Source organism: Filicampus tigris, chromosome 22, assembly GCF_054856515.1.
Source record: "Filicampus tigris isolate MCC_2025a chromosome 22, RoL_Ftig_1.0, whole genome shotgun sequence".
Classification (NCBI taxonomy): Eukaryota; Metazoa; Chordata; class Actinopteri; order Syngnathiformes; family Syngnathidae; genus Filicampus; species Filicampus tigris.
The window spans coordinates 8,757,669-8,780,686 of NC_141238.1; the positions used below are offsets into that span (position 1 = coordinate 8,757,669).

Below are 23,018 nucleotides of genomic sequence, written 5' to 3' on the forward strand. Positions count from 1 at the left end.
ATTAGAACAGGGGTGTGGAGACTTTTTCTATCCCCCGTACTTATATAACGTAGTGTTTTAAAGCTGTATTAATTCGACAATTAACTCATGATTGCATTTAAAGCGGACGTAATTATCACCTGCAGCGTCCTCATCATTAAAGCCATATATGGTCATGGCTGCTTTGCGGGGACGCCTCTATCCTCTCTGGGAATGCCCTTGACGAGGTTTCTGTGAGATATGGATGCGTTTAGGAGTGGTGGGGGTCTACACGGCGTCATATCCACACACACGCGCACACACACACACACACACACCCAGTGATTGTTGTTTTCACAGTGCAGAGGGTGCGAGTGGGTGGGAGAAAATGTCAGAAAATAGCCATCGCGAAGATGCAGTGGGGGATATGTGCATTTTGTCTGACAGTCGAGGAAGAGAGCCTGTGTGTGTAAGCGTGTGCGGGGGGCTTGAGTAGGTGGGCGGGAAGAGAGGAGAGAGTGTCACGGACGGAAAGAGAGAGAGAGAGAGAGAGAGAGAGAGAGGGGAAGACGAGGCAGCCGCTCGCTGGCCGGATGCTCAAGTGTGCCGTCGGGAGCGCCGTCGTCGTGGCTTTCTGAGTGCTTTTCATTGCTTTGATTTTGCTTTCATTTGCATTCAGCGGCGCTTCGCAACTTGACACCCACCACCACGCAACACCCTGAGCTTCCTGGGATTGGGAACAAGAGCGCCAGCCAGCCAGCCAGCGCTCCCGGGAAGACGAGACTGCTGCCAGGTAGGACGCTATGTGACGCGTGCGCGCGCGCGCACACGCAAGGTCGTGATTGTTGCAAATGGTAAGCAGGAGGCGGCGGGAAGCACGCACACACGCACGCGAACGAGTAAGCAAGCGAGTGCGGTGACAGGTGTCAGATTGGGAATGACGGGATTACTTGAAAGGAGAAAATCCCCAAATGAGCTTTTTGGGTGTGTGTGGTAAACTGGAGAGCACTTTCACACGCTCACTTTTTGCTGTTTGCCCGCCGCCGGATGTTGACGCCGATCCGTGCCCACACAAATGGTCGAATCGGTTCGTTTTTATCAGATTTCATAGAGATGAAAATGGAGTAATTTGACTGGCGGAGACATCGCAGTTTATCATAGCAAGCCGGGCGCCACGCAATTTGGCCCCACCCCCGCGGTCACGGGATTCGTACTCTTTTCATCTCATTCCCCCAAATCCTCAATTCTTCTGATGAAAAAGTTGATTCCGATGCTGGGGGGAAAAAAAAGGTACATTTTTAACTCGAATACAGTCGTGGGAAGGAGCCTCACTCAGAAATTCCTTGCAAATTCCTCACTCAGGTCTCTGACCTTGACACAACCTTGGGAGGCATTTGTCTATGAAAAAGGCTGTCGCAATTAAGGATTTTTGTGAAATTAATATATATATATATATTTATTTATTTTTTTAATTTGAACATTGTTTGTATGTAGACTGTTTCTACTATACTTGACATTTAGTAATATAATTGATCAGTTTTGCCTCAAATGTATATATTTTTTAATTCATTCTAATCAAATTCAGTATATGCACCTTCCGGCCCGGAGCGCCAGCTCCTCCTTTCACTCTGATTGGCTGGCTTCTCAAGGGGCGGGGCGGGGCTCAACCGTCCGCTCGTTCCCACAACTGCATGTGAGCGTGGATGCGCTTCCTGTTTAGCGTCTCAGGACCCCGGACAGTGCACGAGCGCCTTTATGCAGGAGTCCTCTTGTGTGGCGATTACATAACGTTGCCATATTTGAATATTTACTATAGGCATGAGTCACACACACACGATCACAATCAGGCTGCTTAAAGAACACCAGCGTGTCCTTATTTAGTTGTCGTGCCATCACACTGCTTAGTTAGACTCCGAGTTCCTTTTTTTTTTTCTTTTTTTTTCTTTTTTTTACAGCATTTACATAAGATTGCTTGTCTGATTGAGCAACATATTCATTCATAAAATCTGCATTAAAAAAAAAAACACGTGACAAAATAGCCGCTTTGGTAAAGAAAGTTTCTGTTTGTTGCGAATGGCCGGTGTACCTAATGAATCGTCCCGAGTAATGGATCCCAGTAGGCGAGCGAGCAGATTCATTTATTCCCGTCGGTCTTTTGGTGATGAAAGCAAGCGTGGCCCCTGAGACCCCCGGAGACCCTCTCCGGTGTTTATACACACACAAATATGCAAACATGCTTTCAGCATGACATCTTGCCCCCCGGCCTCACTTATCACCACCGGACAGCCAACCACCATCCACCCGTCCCCCCACTCCCCCCCGCACATGTCTCCTAATTGAGGCGACTAATAACCCGCCCGGGTCATTTGTAGTCTATGTAGCCATTAGCATAATTGAACGGGCGCGAGACTGAAGTGTTGTAAGATGTGTTCACAACGCGGCCGACCGTCCACAAACACGGCTGAATTGCCTTTGAGTTAATGGAGCGTCAATCGGGTTGTCAGATTTGTGCAGCGGATGCCAGCCTGTCACCCAGGGCGCTGCCGCCCACTGGTCAGCCGTTGGAAGTGCAAGGAAAGCGTTGACTGGAGCGGCTGATGCACAACTTGGGTGAATCTCGATGTCACATGTTTACAACAGCCAACTAGTACACCAGTACACCGCCAGCCACTGGTTAGCTTAATTTTGCGTTAGCAAAGTCCGTTCATCTTAGTGCTAACAAATGCAAAATGCCATAGAAGGCTAGCAAATTTTCTCTCACTTATGTAAACCTTTCAGCAATTGTACACAAACTGTGGAGCAAAACAAGTAGACTGCTAATATAACAATACATATTTTCTTTATCCCCTGCGAAGAACAACTATTACTACTGTGGCTTAATGAGGCGTTTTGAACGCCCCCGCGTATATCTCGACTGCATGTTTGTAGTATGTTGCCCACTGTTGGGCAAGGTGCGCACAGCAAAAGGAGCGGCACAATGAAGTACAAAATTCTAGTGCTATTTGTCTCATTAAAAACGGTTTTGTAGTTTTGGGGGCTAACTGCGCCTCCATCAGGTACTCACACCGTCTGCAGGATAGCAGAAATTAAAAGAATCATCATGCCAAAGGGCTATCTGAGAGAGGAAGCTGGAGCGTGACAGGTTATCTTTCTTTTCTTTTTTTTTTTTTTTTTTTTTTTTTCTTGCGCTGTCTCTCCAAAACTCCAAATGGAGGCTAATCGTCCATCTCGGACGAGGGCCTTTATCCGCCCGGGAACAGATCCCATTACAGATGCGTCCCGCGCCGGCTTTGCGCTTTCTCTGTGGAACGCCGTGTGCATAATATTCCGCCGTCCTCACCTCGCCTCGCCGCCCAGTCGTGACTGCAATTTGGGAGCGGAACGCAATCGGAACGTTCCGGGCGAAAGGTTCAGGAGTGCGCCTTTCACATTGACATTGAGATTCCAAACGCTCTCTGCGCTGTTCATCAACATAAAAAACGCCACCGATGAAATCCATGTGCTGGATTCATTTTTTTTTTTCTTTTTTCAGAAAATAGCACTCTATGATATTGTATTTCGTTAAAACATACCATCATGACGGTCACTATAATACAAATATACTAACATACATGAAGGAGACGGTCAGAATTGCTCGATAAGCTGCCGTTTGTCGTTCGTTGCAGAAGATAAAGAATAGATGCCTGTGAGTAATGTTATATCTTTTTCTACATATTATAACACCGCGCCACAGTTGATATCCGTTTGCCTGTCTATGGTGTTTTGCTTGACGCCGTGAGAACGGAATAAAATTTTCCAGGTGAACGCATGACAATTGGCATCTGTGTGCTGTAAAATTAACGTCCTGTCATGGCTTCCGTAACAACATCTGCTGACGTACCCCCAACCCCCCTTCAGCAACCCCCACCCTTTTCTTCCTTCATAGAAACGAATTACCCAGGATGCACCTGGGAGAGATTGCGGCGAGCGCACAGACGGATTACGGCGGCAGGAGTCTGACATTCACTTAATACACTACACTAATGGACTGTTTCGGGGCACCCTTCTGTGTGTGCGCGTTTGTGCGCCCGCGTGCGTGTGTGTCTGTGTGTGTGGTGCGCACGTCATCTCACTATCAATCACTTGTTGTACCCGATCCATGTAACTTTGATTTATTGATGTTTTGCGCATCCAGCGTAACAAGTATAGAGTGACTTTTCCCGCTTCACCTCACTCGAAATGACTTCTGTCTCAATCGGGCTGGATTTATTTCACTTAATTTTTTGTGTTTTGCATCCGGAACGAGATACAGCGCAATAACATAAAAAAAAAAAAAAAAACTTTAAAAAAAAAAAAAAAAAAAAAATCCCAAGTAATGTTAGTTAGCGCAACCTGCACAGTTGAGTTTTTGTCTGCGCTACTGCCCCCTAGTGGTTTCTGATGTGTATGTGTGTTTTTTTTTTTTTATGAGCTGTGCAGTTGATTCAACGCATTTTAATTTGAAAAGTTGCTCCAAAAGGAAATTAGTAGCGCATGGAGTGTTGTTTTGTAATCAGCAAATGAGCGCGTTTGGTGTAAAACAAAGCAAGAGAGCAACAGCGGCGTCCCGCGTGTGTCTTTCGTTGGAATGATGGAAGAACTCAAGCATCCACATTGTTCATTTTCTCCCTCAATTTTGCCTCCTTAAGAGGACGCTAATTATAAAAGCCGCTTTCTTGGACGCAACATTGCTCAGAAAGCAATTATCTACTCCGTGCAGAAAAGAGCTTCAGCCTGCACAATTTCCTTTTGGAGGGTCCAGCAGGTTGCCAGATAATTGAATCCGTTTAACAATTACGACCACGCGCACAAACACACAAAGGGCAGTGTTTGCGCCAAAAATATAAAATAATACGTTTTACTTTTTTGATGGCGTCTGACCTCAGGTGCTTCGCTAAACCTTTTTGTGGTTGTGTGTTTGGATGTTATTGCGTCATCGCCTGCGGGCTGACCTGAGAGGGAGGACGCTCTCCTTGTCAGGTGATTTTTTAAATTTTTTTTTTTTTATTTAACCATATCGAACGCGACATTGATCCTCTTTAACAAACGTCTTTGAGCTTTCGCGCGATAGAGGACAAAAGTGGCGGGATTCGTGTAACCCGAATTTTAATTTTCAGGGTTGACACGTTGCTGCACTTTAAAAATTCGACGCTCGCTACGCTGGATTGATGTAACTTTGATTTTCGTATTTCACATCCGGCACGACGAGTACTGAGTGACTCATAGCGAGAGAACACTTCACCTTGCTATGAATCAGTCCGATTTAATTGTGCCGGATTGCGAAAAGTCAGACGCAGGGAACACGAACCACCCGGAGAAGAAAACAAATGGGAACGGCACTGGCGTCCGCCGCTGAATTTTCACACTAATTCCCAACGTTCGCGTACACGTGCGAGATAGACGGCTTATGCGTGTGCCATCCTTGGTTTCCATGACAACCGTGATCCCTGTATGATAATGGGATTCCCGCCGTGAAAACGCTCATCCCCGCTCACAGAAATGTGCGGGCGAGGCTTACTCGGTGTACCTAATCAAGTGGCTGCTGTGGATTTTCTTGTTGCAGGTATTGCGAAATGGCAGCTTGTACGTTTTTATCCATGAGATGAATGATTTTCTTTTTTTTTTTTTTTTTTTTTTTGTATTTTTGTTTGTTAAAGGGAGCCAAGGCCAGACTGAGCGCATTCATCTCTCGGCCAGGAAAAAGCGTGACAACTATAGATCCGGCTCTCCTTTTGCACAAGACAAATAACCTCATTACCCAACAGGAGCATTCAAAATAGGATCATGTCGGGAAAAGTGCCTTGGGAGAGAGCGCACGCAGAACTGCTGCTTTGTTTTTTTTTTGTTTTTTTTTAACGGACTCTCTTTTCACCCACATGACAAAGTAGTGCCCTCGTCTTGTAGTTTTATACACAGATTGGCTGCTAGGATGCATTTGTTTCACCTTAATGGTGTTTTTTTTTTTTTCCGCAATAGCCTGCAGGTCTGATTTGTGAGCGCGGGAACACAATGTTCCCCAGGTGAAAAATTAGAGCCCCCGTGCATAATTACAGATTCAAGCCAGGATGCCCCGTTGTCATTTCTCCGCGGCTACCTACACAAAATCCCGGCGCGCCTTTGCCAAAGATGTCACTTAGTCATTTACATTCATTTCTGACAGGAAATAAAAGGCATTGAACGAAGTTGACGCTGTTACCTTCATGCTAACGTTTTGCAGTCCAGCAGAGCTAATGTTAGCATCTTGCGCTATACGTGAAAAATACGGATATTGTATCGATGATACCAGTGTCGAACTTGGAGATTTTGTGTTAAAATTCCTTTATGCAACACATTTCCATATCAGGGTTGACATCAGTATCGGTACTGACATCAATACTTTTCAAACTTCCCCAAATTCTTGAAAAAATAGACATAAACATGCAATATAGTTTTTCCATGAAAAATGGGGGTAAATGGCGAAAAAAGTATGCTAAAACATGTTTTTTTTTTAATTGTAAAAAAAAATCGGGATCGATATCAGTACCTGTGTGAGTAACTATTGATATCAATAGCAATGATGAAAGCGTTGATATTAGTTGGAATTCTGAAATGGAAGGTCAAAATTTTAACTCACCAGCTTCTAATTTACTTGGACTTTAAAAACGGCAGGTCCAGCAAATAAATTTTCTTTATTTGTTTTCCTTGAAATATTGGTTTCACGTTTTTAAATGGTAGTATTGTCGATACAAGTCAACTGCAGCCGACTGTCAAAATCAATCATCTGGACTTTTTATCCCTCGGGTGAGCTTTCTCGCACCCCTGCCCCGCCCTGCGTCGTCCACCGCCACCCACCTCCTCGCTGTCAACGTGTGACAGGAGGAAGCAGCAAGCTGGTTGTTACTTTCCACTTTATCGTTTTTTTTTTTTTTTTTTTTTTCTTCCTCGCCACATCAGTCTGGAGTGTTTACACACAGCTCAAGGTCAAAGTAGGGCAAACGCGCAGGCACGCACGCGCGCGCACAAGCAGTCATTTGCATGAAAAAGCAATTTAGCAGATATTTGGGAGGAGGCAGTCGACATCTGGAGGGCGCTGGGCTTTCTCCAATTAGACATAAATGAAAGGAAATGAAGGGTGGATTCAAGTCGGCTCGCAGGGACCCCCCCCCCAGTTAGCCGAGTCAAAGAAATCCTATCTCAGTCTGAAAATAGCCTCTGAAAAAATATTAAGAGCACATATGCGGCCCCCAGTTGCACTGATGGAAAAAAATCGTTTAAGTTGCTCATATCTGGTTTAAACGATTAATAAAGGCAATTAAAACATTGATGTATTACTATCTTCGTCCTAAAGTAGTGCATCCCTACACGGTGCCCCGTTTGGTTGTCATGGCGATGAGTTCTTATCTGAAAAATGATGCGTCTTGGCCCAAACTGGCCACAGCAAGCGTGGCGGCAACAGCCCAGCGTGAGGTGCACTTAAAGCCGCCGGAGAAGATCCATGTTGTAATGCTCTCGCTGCCTCGGCTAAATGGAGACAAAGTGCTTGTCGTTTCCTTCCTAACACCCTCTAATTCCTGTAAATGTCAGGAGCGCCGGCTTCACTCTCAGGTGTTTCAACGAGGAAAAACACAATCAGAGGCGTCAAAACCTATTTGTTGGCTTTATTGCTGGAGCGAGCACCCGGATGACACAAAGTCGGGCGTGCGCGTTTATCGTCACGTGAAGCAGGAAAATCAACAACGACCAATATTGCGAAATTTAGTCTGACATTTTTGCCTGGAAGAGGATGATTAGGCCACTGCCAGGTGTGGTGTATGAACAAACGCCTCCTCGGGGATTCACCCGATTGCCACTAAATTTGGTCCGGGTATACGTGACAGATGGGCGACTCTAAATTACAAAAATGCTGAGTTGATGTCATAGGGTGTTGGCGGAGCTGGGCGGCAAACTTTGGTGATTCGTCATGAAACACAAAAGGCGCCCTTTGAGCGTCGTAAAAGATGGACGCGAAAGCCGGCACGCATCTTCAACATGAAAAATTGAAATACAAACTATCTTATTAAACATACAGGTTGTCCGCTATTTTAATTTGAAGGTGCTCATTTCTGCCATTTGGACCATTGGTAGAAGGTAGGGATGTAACGATTGACTCAAGCCCCGATTCGATTTTCAGTTCCCGATTTTCGATTCGATTTTTTAAAAAATTGCTACCATGCTTGTCTCTGTGCACTAGTGTGGTTCTGCAGTCATCCACAAAGGCAATACGCAATCATGTTTGGCGCAACAACATCATTTGATCGACACATTCAAAATGTGCTATGCATCTGGAATGAAAAAAAATTTCAAGACATCATTTTCTAGATGAATTTAATCAACTCGATTTTCGATTCATCGAATAGATTAATTGGGGGAAATCGATTTGAAATCGATTTTCGATTAACAGGTACATCACTAGTAGAAGACTGAATTGTTTGGGACTCACCACATTTGCTAGGCTTGAAAAACCACTCGGATCGTGACCGCCGTTGTGTCGCCGTGATATATTATTTGGGTTACCTCAGCGGCACAAGAGAGCTCATCCTGCGTTCTATATGTGCACTCACGCAATGAGTCACCATCGCGGTTCATTTGCAGCCATTGATAAGAAATCTAAGCGCTATAATGGGATGTGCAAGCTGCCTCTGGCAATTAATGTTGGCCATAAATCATCAGTTTATCTCAGTCTTCCTGCAGACACTCTGTCCTGACCAGTAATGCTGATTAATTTTGTTTACGTATCAGACCAGGTCCTCTCCGCTGACCTCAAGCGTCGGCATACTTTGCATTATAGCAAGGCAAATATCCCGGCATGCTCTCTGATCCGGCACGGTAATTGGACTAATGATGGCGCGGGAGAGAGTCCCACTCCAAGCACAATGCCGCCTGATTGTATAGTCCTCAGCGCTCGGCGGCATTCCGTCCCAAATCAGCACTTCCTTGTAGCGTCTCGTAGCGTTCCATAAAGCTTGTAATTTGCTTTTAATGTCATGAAGGGTGTTTTTTTTTTTTTTTGCTCGGCGTCGGAGGCGATCCGTCTTTATAATCACAGCGCAAGTTCCTACCCGGACGCACTTTTTCGGTATCCAATTTGGGTTTAATCACTTCAGATTGTGTTTGCTGGTTAAGGAGCTATTGGCCTACATGCTTCAGGCTAAACGCCATTAATTATGATTATGGGTCACAATCACCAACTTGGTACCTGAAGGTCACAGTATTTCTTCCCGACTCGGGAATATTGAGGGCTGGAGTGGCTTCAGAAGCTCACCTAATGGTGCAATTTCAGACGCGGAGCAGCTTCTATTCACGCACGCCGGTCCCGTCCTCTCAGGCCCGCTCGCAGAAAAATGAGAGGAGATGGCGGAGCTGCAAGGTCGCCTCCGCCGAGACTCCACATTACGGATGATAATGAAATGTTTGTACGACCCGCTCGGCTCCGGAGGCCACGCGCCGCGAGCCTTCGGCGGATTTTTGGGCCTCCCACTTCTCCATCCCCGCTAGCGCACGTCGTGGTTTGACTCGAATATTTTTGGTAAAAACTCCCAAACCTTCGATTCGAAAAAAAAAAAGGTTGGTGCTTCGAGGCTCGTGTTCCATGCGATCATCTTTCCTGTCAGATTTTCAGTCGTCCTCTACCCGTCTTGTCGGTTCAGATACGATTTTGTCCAAAGCGGCATCTCGTTTGAAGCGCAAAAAAAGGTTTGGCAGGCGCTGAAGCCTCATGCCCAAAATAAGCCCCGTCACATTGTCACCTGCCACGTTTTAAATTAGCACGTGTCTTGTCGTTGGTTAATTAACAGGCTCGGTTACATTCCTCTCCTGATTGCGATAAGATGTTTGGACAAAAGCGAGGCTTTTAAACCACCAAAAATAGTCCGCGGTGTTTTATTCCGCGTCATTAAACTGTGAGGTCGGCTTAGAAAGTGTTGTTAATCTCCTTTTTGTGGATTGCTCGCCCAGCTCAGGTTTGGACCGGATAAAGCAGCAGTTGGACAGTTTTTGGACGGTTAGGCTTCCTTGATATGCTGGAAGCGGGAAATAATTGGCCTCTTAATTGCTCTCTTGCTGGTGTTTTGTGGTACCCACGCATTCTGCAAGGTTAGGAGCTCGTAGGTTAGTGTTGAGGTTTATAGGAACGGTTTAGGGTAGAAGTTAGCGTTTAAGATTAGGGTAGGATTCGATTTTGGGGTTAATTGTTAGGGGTTAGTGTTTAAGCCTTAAACTCCTTTGGGAGTTAGACTTTGTCCTCGGAATGTGAGAGGGTTCATCCTGTCTCTCAATATGACATTAAATCCCGTCACTGCGTTTTTTTTCTGAATTAGTTTCCCCTGTCTGCTTCCTGCTGTCACGCATCCGCACGTAACGCGATATTGTCACTATCTGTGTTTTCATCTAAGCAGCCGGTGTTCTAAAGCGATTCAGCGGTCGCCATTTTGCCCGAGACCGACGACAAAAGGCCGCGAGTGTTCGTTAGTCGTCACAATGTTTTAGCCGTCGTCGGTGTGTTGGCGCAGCAAGTGAATGAGCAAACATCTCATTCCGTTTCTTCACGCTTGCAAGGAGGGCAGGATGGAATAATAAAAAATAGTGTTGACAGAGCGTCTGTTTAAATGGGATCGGCAAAGTCCCGCGCAGCCGTCACAGCTACCTTCCTCGGAATTAAGACGAGCGGCGAGATTGGACGCGGCTTCTGCGTTTCGGGGTGACGGGGCGACGCGTGTCAGAGGAAGTTATCTGCAAAGCGCGCCGATGGGAATTTGTGTCGACAAGATTGTGTGCCGCGGCTTCTCCGCGGGCAGAAACGGGAATAAATGTTGTGGAACCGAGACGGCGAGGCCAAAAAGTCACAGCGTCGAGGAATGCATTAAAGTGATACCTGAAAAACACGACTTAATTGCTGACTGCTGTCTGAAAAATATCCTTAATATTGTCTCTAGTCATCTGCATATTCATGGTTCACAATTCACAAATTCACCTCTCAGTGTTTTTTTTTTTTTCTTAACTTATCAGTTGTTTCACTGACAAATGTTTTTTATAAGATGTCAGTAAAGCTCTGCGTAATAGGGAAAGAGTAATTGCTATATATTGAAGTGACTCATCTCAACTTTAATGACCTTTGTATGTCGGGGATGGGCTTGCGTTTAGCCTGGGTCGTTCCGGAGAGTCGTCACCGCGTGTATGGCAATGCTCTGCGGAAATGAGAACATCTTTAAACGACCTATTTTTAAGGATAATTTTGTTCAAAGTGAGATGAGTTTGAAACATCCCAAGTTTTTGGTGTAGTAGTTTGTGATACCTTTATTGTTATAAATATTTTTATGTGGGGGGGGGGGGGGTTAATTACTTCCAAATAGCGGGGTGTTTGCGATACAGCAGCTGTACAAGTTTCTGTTCGCTCATCGTGTGAATGAACACCCGCCTGGTGACTACTTACTCCCAAAAAAAGTACTTGACTCAAACAGCCGCTCGTAGAGCTCATTAGGTTTAATAATGCCACCGCTCAATGGCCAAAATTCATCTGAGCGCAACTTAGACGACGATGCCGCCGCCGATTTGGCCGTCGCCAGCGGTGATAATGATCATGTTGGAGGGGCGGGGGGGGGGGGGGGGTCTCTCTCCCGTTGCTTCTGCCGTCCTCCGCAACAGATGTTTTGGGGCAGACGCTTGTTGGGGAGTTTTTCAGTAAAGATCGTTTTTGAAATGGTATTTTATTATCTGGCAGATCAGGGGCCCCAACTTGAGAAGCACCGCTTTAGACGATGACAAAGAAACTGGAGCAGTCCCCGCCGAAGAATAAGCATCAGTCTCAACTGTAAGGGACGCCGAGGCTTTGTCGGCGGCGAACCCACCATCTCTTTATCTCGCTATCGCAGCTGCCGACCTGTGTTATTCAGCGGTGATTTCGTCCCAATTTCACAGGCTGTCTCGATACGGTCGCCTCAGATCCCAATCGCCGGGTTTGATGCCTCACCGGTACAGAAACGTCTCGGGTGGTATCCTGTATGCCTGTCGAGCGAGCGTCATATGTGCCATAAAACTTGTCGGGTGTGGAGATCAACTAAATCCATGATTCTCTTTAAGGTCCAAAAGTAATACACTAGGGGTAGACCGATTATCGGCGCCGATATTCTGCGTCTTGACGAATATCGGCATCGGCCTTTTTAAAACATCAGATGGCCGATAATCGGTCAATTTAAAACTGTGTTGGAATCAAAACAAAGATATGTGAAAGTTTAATTTACTGTCATTTTGAAATTTCGGAGAACTTCATTTATTGTCAAAACTATATGGAGCTATTTTTTTAAGTGTTTTCATTTTGCTTTTTAAGACATGCTGACGACCCTGGGTGCTCCCTGAACTTTTTGTTACAATTTGGTAACAAAGATGTATATTGTCAAAAATTTATAGTAATAATAATCCCCCCAAAAAATTAACATTATGCAAATCTGAAAAATTGTTAAATAAACACATGCTTAAAGACGTTTCCACAAAATTAACATTTATTTTTTTTTTTTTTGGGAATAAAATTTTGATGGCAATATTTTCTATTTTACGAAAAATGAATATCGGCTCCAAATATCGGTTATCGTAGCATTGACTACTAATAATCGTATCGGTATCGGCCCTAAAGAAAAAACATATCGGTCTATCTCTACAATACACCTATAAGGAACCCAGTCGTTTTCCTGACTAAATCGAACACAGATTTTCTCAGGCCTGATTCTACAGTCATTTTTTTTCGACTTCAATAACCCATTAAAGCCTGAAGCCCCTCGTGGGCTTTCAAGTCCGCGAGCGCGTCGTCTATATCACTGCCCGTGACTTATATCAGAGCTCCCGCAATCGATTGTGCCGCCATTACTCCTCGAAAAAAATCCGGATATCCTCCCGACAATTTACGACACCGTCACATGTATATTCTGATGCGTTTCATTGGCTAAGAGATCGAGAATTGGATTAAAAAAAGAAAATGATGTAGACGCTCTCCCAGCTTTAAAGGGAGAAACGCGGTTATGCGCTCCCATCCTTAATGGGTTAACCAAGTGTTTCTATGGCCTGAAACTAACCCGGTATTACAAACAACTAAACCTAACCTAGTCTCTGTCAGCATTAAACTTAATCAGTTTGGCCAAAGTGAGAGTCTGCAGCTAATGGCGTATCAGTGCAGCGATGCTCTGCGATAAACTGACAATACCTGTTTATTTCCGTATCAGCCGCACGCTGTTACCTATCACGCCGACGTTTTTTTTTTTTCAGTCCTGCTCTTCAGCGAAGTGATTTAAAAAGGCTGTTGTGTTAAATGATAATGTCAGCCAGATCAGATGTGACAGCTCAGTCAAGTCCAAAGAAAAGAGCGCGTTATTTTTTTTTTCCCATCCCTCTCGTAGGAGGAGGGGTACTCTGGCGGCGAAAACAAAGCGAGCGCATCTAAACGCCGACTTTGAAATGACTTTTGGAGCGAGGAGGGAAAGCAACACATCATCAAAGACGACTTTCTTTGTGTCGCCGGTGTTTACACTGCGCCCCATTGTGCCGCCATCATCTAATCACGGCGCTTATTCGCCCAAGGTGTTTGTCTCCTCGCCGCTCGCTCTACGACGCCGCGAGCAGATTAGCAACCTGACAATTTATTTGTGATGCATCTTTGAATTGACTTGTGTGTTGTCATGTCAATCTAATCTGGCAGAGAGCCTTCAGAATGCTGGTCCATCGAAAACTGAATTAGCAATGTAGCATAGCATAGCATTTTTTTTTTTGTCTTCTCATTGGTTGCTCGGAGCAAAACCTGTTTCAGGCAAGCAAAACACGTCTGTAACGATTGCATCGCCGAGCTCGACGGGGGGCCCGCATGGTGAGGTGAGAAGAGGTGGGCGGCGAGAGAAAAATGGGGCGGCGACTTCTGAGTAGAATGTAATCTGGAAGGCATTGGTTTGTGAGTGCACTTCTCCACAAATGTGCTTGTTTTCTTCCGTGTGGAAGAAGGGGGAAAAGGTTGCGGTGACATGAGAATACCGCAGAGATTTGTCACATCGCATCACGGTAGTCTCTCGACACATCTGGAGGAGATCACGTCAGGAGGTTAAAAAGCAAAGAGTCCGGACTAGCTGTGATTCAGCCTTAAAAGGACTTAATCCCACTGCTTGCTCCCTGTCGCCGGTTGCCAAGCAGATTTCCCCCCGCGGCGAGGCGGAGGTTGAGCAATTGTCTCGTGTTATCCCTTCGACTCCGGCCTCCGACCTGGCCTCCTGCGTCAGACCGAGGCGACTTGGCCCCCGGGAGCGCTGCCTTGTTGGTCCTCGCCATCGGCGCATACCGCCGGGCCCCGACTCAGGTCAGCGTCAGCGCATCTGTCAACATTTGATGGACGCAAGCGTCCGGTGTATTTAATCTCTAGCCTTCATCCACCTCGGGGCGGCATGGCTCACTGGTAGAATGTTCGCGTCCTTACCCAAAGGTTGCGCGATCGATCCCTGGCCCATGTGACCGAGTGTCCTTGAGCAAGATACTGAACCCTCAGTTGCTTCTGATGCTGCCTTGTAGGTGGAAAATCGCTGTACAAGTGAAAGGCCATTTACCTCCCTTGTCGTGTACCAGGACTGAACTGGATACTTTTTCTTTCTGGTTAGTCACTGAACTAATATTTAGTTGCATATAAGTTAGGGCTGTCAAAAGATTAATCGCGATTAATCGCAAATACGGACTTTTTCGTAGTTTTACTTAAAAAGTTACTTGACAGCTCATTGGAGAAATCCTAAATAATTTGCACACTTTGCATAGCCAAATTCAAATACCATATTTGTTGTACATCTTTGGTGTATCGTTCAACTGTTGTATTTTACAGGAAAAGAATGGTATTTAAGGATCAAAGAAAGCTATTAGAACAGTCTTTGAATGGAAATATACTTTTTTCCACATCAATTCCTAGATTTTACTCACATAAACAACGGTTCAAAGCTTAGTGAAAAATGTAGTTGAAAAATGCGATTAATCGCGTTTAATCTTTTGACTAATATAAATCCATCGGACAGACCAGCCTCACCAACCAATCTCCTAAGCGAGCTTTGTTGCATGAATTGATGAAGCTTTCGCTGATGAGAGGCGGAAACTCTTCGAAGACAAACAGAGCAGTCCAGTTGCGATTGGTTCAACGCCCTGTAAAAGAAATGACCTGGATGAATTAGAATATCCACAAGCATATATGATCTTGGTTTCGACTAATACAGTATTTAGTTTTGTAGGCACTGAGATCTGTTTCACACCTCAAGTCATGATAAAGACCAACGGAGAACGATTCTGCGAGCAATCCATCGACCCCCATTTTGTCACACCCATTTATTGATTTGGGTACACTTCATTCCGTCCCCGAATGGCCGACCCATTTTAGGCGGGGTGCCTTGTAGGGTTGTCACGATACCAAATTTCTGTTTCGATACCGATACCAACATGTATTTCGATACTTTTTGCAGGTGAAACACTGAAATGTCAACATTTTCCTTTATTTTAAAACACACTTCAGGAACAATAAATAAAATAAATAATTGGCATTGGATTTTAATTGGAATGTCATTGCTTTGTTTTACTTGTTCTTATAATTCAAAGGGTTTGTGTTTTGAAACTATACGTGAAACATTTAATGGACATAACTAGAAAATAAATTGAGGCTCATATCATCTAGGATAGTATTAAATATTGTGGGCTAATAAAATGTTTTACAAAAACGTGTTTCAATATACTTAATTTATATAATGTACTGCCTTAATTGGCTATTTAAATATTTAAGAATGTTTCCCCTGGACATGAGATTTACCAATTCACTCACATTCAATAATATGAAATAAAAGTACCGTTTGTTTTTTAAATGCTGGTATAGTACCGTTTTAAAAACTCTAGTATTGGGATACTATACTGGTACCGGTATACCCTGCAACCCTAGTGCCTTGTCCGTCATATAAATTGTCCCCTCCAGCGTTCCGGGCGGGTAGCGTGTGTCGCCGCAGGAACAAGAGAAGGGCGATAAGACTCCCGGCCCGCTCCTTTCTTCCCTCTACTTAGCTTTGCGACACTTTTGGAAGGCGTAATTGAAAATGTGGGGAAATCTTTGAGCTGCGGCCTTAATAGAGCTGTCGCGGCCTGGCAGCAAAGCGGGGTTAATAACTTTTTTTTCCACTTCCATTACCTCCGGAGATTGGCTACAGGTGAGTAAAGAGGCCGAGCGGGACAAGGCGGAGCAAGCCACTTCCTTCCTCTTATCTGCCGCCGCAGCCGACGGTCGCGAAGCGCTTTATTATATTTCTAAAGACGCGGCCCCGCCGCGTGCGACACGTGTCTGCAGCCGGGCGCCATCCTGCTCGTGACTGACAGCCGCAAATGATCGCGTCGGTTCACTAACCACGCCTTTTACACCAACTGTAGCCCCTCCGGAGCCATTGACATTTGGCTCTTACTTGTACGTTATTTGCTATGATTGGCTTCCAGATGCCGGCAGATTGACTTCCTTTCTACGAGAGTGACCCGCCGTACGTTTACATGCGTTTGGCTTCCAACTCTGGGTGAAGCCGGCAATCGAACACGTTGTTAAATCAAATGCCATCCGTGTAGTCGAAGGGAGTCAGGCTGGTGGAGACTGTTTCGCAATCCTGTTCTTGGAACCATAAAAACAAAGTCACAAGGCTAGCGTGAAGCAGGATACACACAACTTTTAGAGAGGAAGTCAACGCAAACATTTTTTTTTTTTCAAGAATATGTTCTATGCAAGCCCACCGGTTAAAACAGGACATTCTGATAAATATTGCGTTTGTGGAATGTAAGTTAAGCAGAAAAATGCACTCGTTTTTAGCCATCTCTGGGGGCGGCCATTTTGTCTTCTGTCGACTGAAAATGAACAATCACAACGAACAATCACGACTCAGATTCAGAAAACAGGTCAGCCGTGATTGATCGTGGTGAGCAGTTGTGATGTCATTATCAGTCGACAGAAGACAAAATGGCCGCCCCCAGAGATGGCTAAAAACAAGTGCATTTGGCTGCTGTATTTATATTCCACAAACGCAAAATTAATCAGACTGCCCTGTTTCAACTGGTGGGCCGGCTGGGAACATATTCTTGAAAAAAAATATGTTTGGGTTGACTTTCGCTTTAACATCTTAACCAATTTAGGCAACGTCAGCAACCCCCCAAAATCAGCTAGTGTGAATCACAGAGAGCAAAAATCTGGACCTGACAAGCACTAAACTCCGCTCACACATCAGATAAATATGACTGCCTCTCTCGGCTCGACAGCATCGTAATTAAACTGTTGCCGTTCCCTTTGGACCCCAACAAGTATCCTCGCACTGATTATTATTGGTTTATCCGGGATCTGTGAGAAGTACCCGATTCCCGAGCCGGGGAGCGTAATGAAACCTGCAAGTGATGTTGAAGTGATCATCAGCGGCGTCACGGCGACGCGCTTGCAAGCAATCCAACTTTATTAGCGTGATTTTCACAGCCGCCCAGGGAATTTGAGGCCGGCCTCGTACATTCAAATAAAACACGTCTGGCTCCGGTCTGCGTGCTCCTTATCGATCCACGTTATCGATCCTGGCCCAATTAAGCCCTCCTGTATTTATGATACGCCGACAAAGGTATTGGGACGTTGTATAGGACATGGACGGCTAGCAGGTGCTTATTGATAAAAAGGTTTTAAAATTTGGTGGGCTTGTCTAATGTCTATCATGTCATATCGATCTATAGATAGATCAATATGTCTCAAGAAGCCACGCCCCAAAAGACAGGGAGCCTATCATTTTGTTTTCAAGCATGATGCGAGAATTATTTCTAAAAAGGTTTTAATTGGTGATTTACTGCATGATTAACCCATTGAACGCTACAAGAAGGATGTGATACGATTGGACCTGTTTGCATTCATACAGTGTTTTTTGTGTGTGTCTCAAAAGCACGAGTTTTTTTTTTTTTTTTTTTTTTTTTTGGGTGGGGCGGGGAGCATGATAGAGGCACCGTAGCAGAGCGAGGTAAGCGGCCAGGGAAGTGACCCAGATAGAGAGAAGGGAAGTGTGTGTTGTTTCCAACATTGGCGCTGCGTTTGGGGACCTGCTGGGCCATCTGGCTGCTCTGTAATTGGGTTGAAGGTTTACATCTGATGGGGAGGATTCTTTTCACTATTCTTCTTATCTATGTTGTATATTTTGTTTTCTGTTTTCATTACATAGAATGGTACCTTGAGTTAAGAGTACCCCAACATCAAGCCATCAACGTGGTAAATTAGTATTTTGGGGGCTTTGTGTTGCAATTCAAAATTTTTAGCCACAAGCGATTAAAGTACTGTAAGGCCCTCGCACGTGGGAAAGGAGAACCAAATCGCAGACCTTTATTGAAGGGGCACAAAATGAGAACCCTCACATGGAGCTGCTGTAAGCCACAGCTCAAACCAGACTACTGCTGTGCAATTAATCAAAATTCAATTATAATTACGATTATTACACTCCCCGATTACAAAATTGGCATAATCGTAAAAAATTATTAACATACATTTATATCCGATTTACTGTTTGATTACACAATGAAGTCATACTTGAATTTATATACTTACACTTTTTAAAAATTGTATAATAACAAATTTTATCCATTTTGTTTAGTCCAAAAGGAACTTACATAATTAGTGTTTCAAAGAAATATTTTTGTCTTTATATTTTTTACATTTAAAAATTTTCTTCTTTTGTACCAAAAAAATAAATGATCGTTTGAATAATTGGGATTTCATTCATTCATTCATTCATTATCCATACCGCTTATCCTCACAAGGGTCGCGGGCGTGCTGGAGCCTATCCCAGCTGTCTTTGGGCAGTAGGCGGGGGACACCCTGAATTGGTTGCCAGCCAATCGCAGGGCACAGAGAGACAAACATCCGCACTCACAATCACACCTAGGGGCAATTTAGAGTATCCAATCAACTTACCATGCATGTTTTTGGAATGTGGGAGGAAACCGGAGTACCCGGAGAAAACCCACGCAGGCACGGGGAGAACATGCAAACTCCACACAGGGAGGCCGGAGCCGGGATCGAACCCACGACCTCTGAACTGTGAGGCGGATGTGCTAACCAGTCGACCACCGTGCCGCCTCAATTGGGATTTCAATAATTACCAAAATAATCATGATTAATATTTGTTTTCATCGTTTAGCCCTACACCAGACACTGACACGCAAACTAACCCAATCAATTGAGCCAACCTGACTGCAGCTCTTGACGTCACTCACTAGGCCACGCCCCTTCAAGGCACACCTCCAACCAACAAATACTACTGTAATTACACTTTTTAAATGTTTTTTTGTGACATTCTCTTTCATGTTTTTTGTTTTCATACTATACACGCTTGTATTGAATGGCTTGAATTAAACTAGTATAATTTGTGTATTTTTTAATCACTCCCATTGCATTTTTTGTTTTATTTCAATATGAATAAATATCAAATATATATAAAAATAGTCCATTTAAGATATTTTTGGGTGATTTATTTATATTATTAATAAGCTTTGATATATGTATTTTGTCCCGCCTGCTGGAACATCGAATGTGACAGTGGAGCGGAAAGGATGCGGCGCAGTGACTCGCAGGGAGCAACAAGCGGCCATTTTGTGCTTGTTTTAGTTCTAGGTCATCAAAACAGTGCACGGGGGCCGCATATATGCTATGCATGATATTCCCGCACAGACATGAGCGCGCTCAGAAAAGGTCAATGCCGCTTCAGCTTTTTCCCGTGAAAACGAGCTCAAGTGGATCTCTCGCACTAGTGGAGAGCGTGCGGAAGTTGGCGCGCGTGTCTCCATTGGGAGATGAGTCATGAAGGTGCAAAGGTAGCGTGACAACGTTTAGATTCAAGCATTCTGCCTACTGTCGTTTGAAAGAGTCGAGCAGGAGGCAGCACGTAACACGGGCGTGTTTGCAACATGAAATGTGGTAGGCGTGTCCATCACGGACCATCAAAAAAAGTCTCAAGAAGCCTTGCCTGAAACGAAATAGGAAGTCCGCCATTTTGTTTGGAGCAGCCATTTTAGGCTTATTTTAATCATTTTAAGCAGAATTGTAGAATTTCGACAAGGACTGCTCATTATTTTGGGGGCGGGAAATTCATCCCCTGAAAGCTGTTTCACTTAGCAACATGAAATTTGGTAGGTGTGTCTTTCATGAGTAGACCCACAAAAACGTCTCAAGAAGTCATGCCTGAAAATACACAGCAAGTCTTCCATTTTGGTTTGGAACTGTCCATTTTGGTTCATTTGACCCATTCAAAGCAGTTTTTCAGTTACCATCCCCCCCAGACGAAGTCTGTTTCACTTGGGAACATAAGATTTGGTTGGCTTGTAGAACCACAAAAAAGCTTCAAAGCCTGAAAATACACTGAAAGTCGGCCATTTTGTTCTGTAGCAAGAATTTCCCGGTTGTTTTTTGCCATTTTCCCAGTGGTGCTACAAAGGTGAAGTCCTCCTGGAGATTTTGTACAATTGATACCAAATTTGAAGCAATTACTAGAAAGAAGGACTCCACTAAAGAGAGAATTTGTATTCTTTTTGTCAGAGTATGGGCGCAGTATGGCAGCAAGTTTGATGACTCGCTGTAAAGTTTGATGGCTCTCTTGAGCCAGATGATTTTTACATGTGCGTGTTTCGTCGTGTTTACACAAACACACCTATTGCGTGCCGAGATAATAGAGCAGCGGCCTCTCAGGCCGACTTGCAAACACTCGATTCAATTAAGTCCGAAAGCGGCGGCGACATTTATTGCCCGCGTCGCACGGGGCTAATAAATAATCTCCTGTTTAAGCAAAGCGTGAGCAGCTTTGTTGTGACTGCACATGCCTCAGCGGATGTTTGACCAGGCTTAGCTGGCAGATGCCGGCGCGCCTCACCAACCCTCACGCGCATCTGTCCGAAGGAAGGGGGAAAAAAAAAACTGATGTCTTTGTCTGTTATGATGGCGCAGGCTCGGCAAGATGAACGAGAGTCGGAGGGAAGCGCTGGCGGCGGCCCCCGCGCCCACCGCCTCCTCCTCCTCCTCCTCTTCCTCGTCGTCCAACACCACCAACATGGCGGGCGGCCCCGCCGCCGGACCGAAGGACGAGGCCTTCTCCAAGCTCAAAGACAAGTTCATGAACGAGCTCAACAAGATCCCGCGTGAGTTGCTCATGACAGTTTTTCCAACAATGTCAAGTGGAAATTGAAGGTGGTTTATTTTTATAATAATAATATTTGAGATCTTGACGCTGATCAAAATGGTTGCTCTTTCATCCATTTTAACAAATGTTGGACACTATAGGACAGAAGGGTTTTTAAATAAAAAAATTATAAAAATACACTCACAAAGTCTTTATCAATTAGTGAGAGTACCCTAAAGAAACATGCTTTTTTTTCTGGACTACAATTTTTTTATATGTATGTATATGTATATATATATATATATATATATATATATATATATATATATATATATATATATATATATATATATATATATATATATATATATATACCTATGTATATATATATATATATATATATATATATACCTATGTATATATATATATATATGTATATATATGTGTATATATGTATATATATATATGTATATATATATATGTATATATATATATGTATATATATGTATATATACGTATGTATATATATATATATATATATATATATATATATGTGTGTGTGTGTATATATACACACATTGTATATGTGTATGTATATACTGTATATTAGGGGTGTAACGGTACACGTGGGTGTATTAATACGTTTCGGTATGGCATGTTCGGTTCGGTCCACTTATTAGCGCGAGTTTATGCACGGGCACTATTGACTGTTGCACGCGGGAGCGGAGGGCGGCGGCACTAAAGAGGAGCAAACGAATACGCAAACAAGCCAGAGCTCGAAGGTCCCCCGTACACTGCGGTCACCTGTTTGGGAACATTCTGGCTGTCCTGTTAAAATTGTTGATGGGAAAAGGTACGTGTATAAGTCCCAAAGTTGCGTGCCGACATGAGATTGGCGGCTATGCTGTAGTAGCAGGTCTAACATAATAACACTTAAAAGGACATCATCCGACTTTGAATGTGTCTTCGACGAGGAAGCAAGCAGTCTTTTTAGCCAAAAACAAAGTACAACAGCTCTCTCTCTCCTTCGTTCTCCGCTGCTCCTCTTACTAGCCGTACGATGCATTCATCAACCTCGGAAACATCACAACTCAGCAAAACACAAATTCGACCACAACACAGATAACCCAATTCGTTACAATATGCTGTTGAACATTCAAAGATTTTAATGCCTAAAAGTGTAAATAATTTAATAAAGACTTTAAAGTTACTGTATTTCATCGTAAACAGTTTTAATACAGTTAGCAATAATTGTAACAGTTATTGTATGTATTTTTTTATCACAAAAAGTGTATACATGTACTGTAATGACAACTTGTCTTAAACTTGAAGACTTAGATGTGTCATAGGCTGTTGCTTCTGAGTGTTTAAAGGTTTCAGTGTCTTAATAATTTACAAAATTAAGCGATCTTTATTGCTAGTGTATTTTTTATTCTGATGTAATTTCTTAGAATGTCACCCAAATGGTTCACTTTTATTTTTTTTTTCCAAAAAAATGTACCATTTACTTGTCATTTTTTCAAAATAAACATATTTTTTAAAAAAACTGTTTTTTGTACCGAAAATATACCGAACCGAAGTTTCCAAGAAACCGAACCGAACCGAAATGTAATTTAGCGTACTGTTACACCTCTAGTATGTATATATATATTAGTGCTGTCAAGCGATTAACATTTTTAATCATTGTTAATCACATATTTTCATAGTTAACTCGTAGTTAATCGCATATTTTATTTATTGTTAAAAAAATCCCTTGATTTTTCTGTCCCATTATTTTCTTGAATTTGAATACCCTTAACATGAATAAGAGGATTGATTTTCTCATGCAAATACTTTATTCAAGCAAAGTCAACCCAAACATATTATCTTTTAAGAATA

General features: G+C 43.7%; 1 protein-coding gene across 3 annotated transcripts in view; it reads left to right on the top strand.

Annotated features, from left to right (window-relative positions):
* The window catches only part of syt1a (synaptotagmin Ia), a 61,773-nt gene that overhangs the window by 14,229 nt on the left and 24,526 nt on the right, over positions 1–23,018 (top strand). Inside the window, exons 2-3 of one of the 3 annotated variants that reach the window (XM_086021946.1) lie at positions 638–751; positions 20,969–21,159. In XM_086021946.1, the coding sequence (XP_085878072.1) occupies positions 20,979–21,159 (181 nt within the window). In that variant the 5' untranslated portion in view covers positions 638–751; positions 20,969–20,978. Of the gene's footprint in view, positions 1–433; positions 752–20,968; positions 21,160–23,018 lie in introns of those variants that run through there. The other 2 variants (XM_086021945.1, XM_086021947.1) reach the window with 2 other exon arrangements.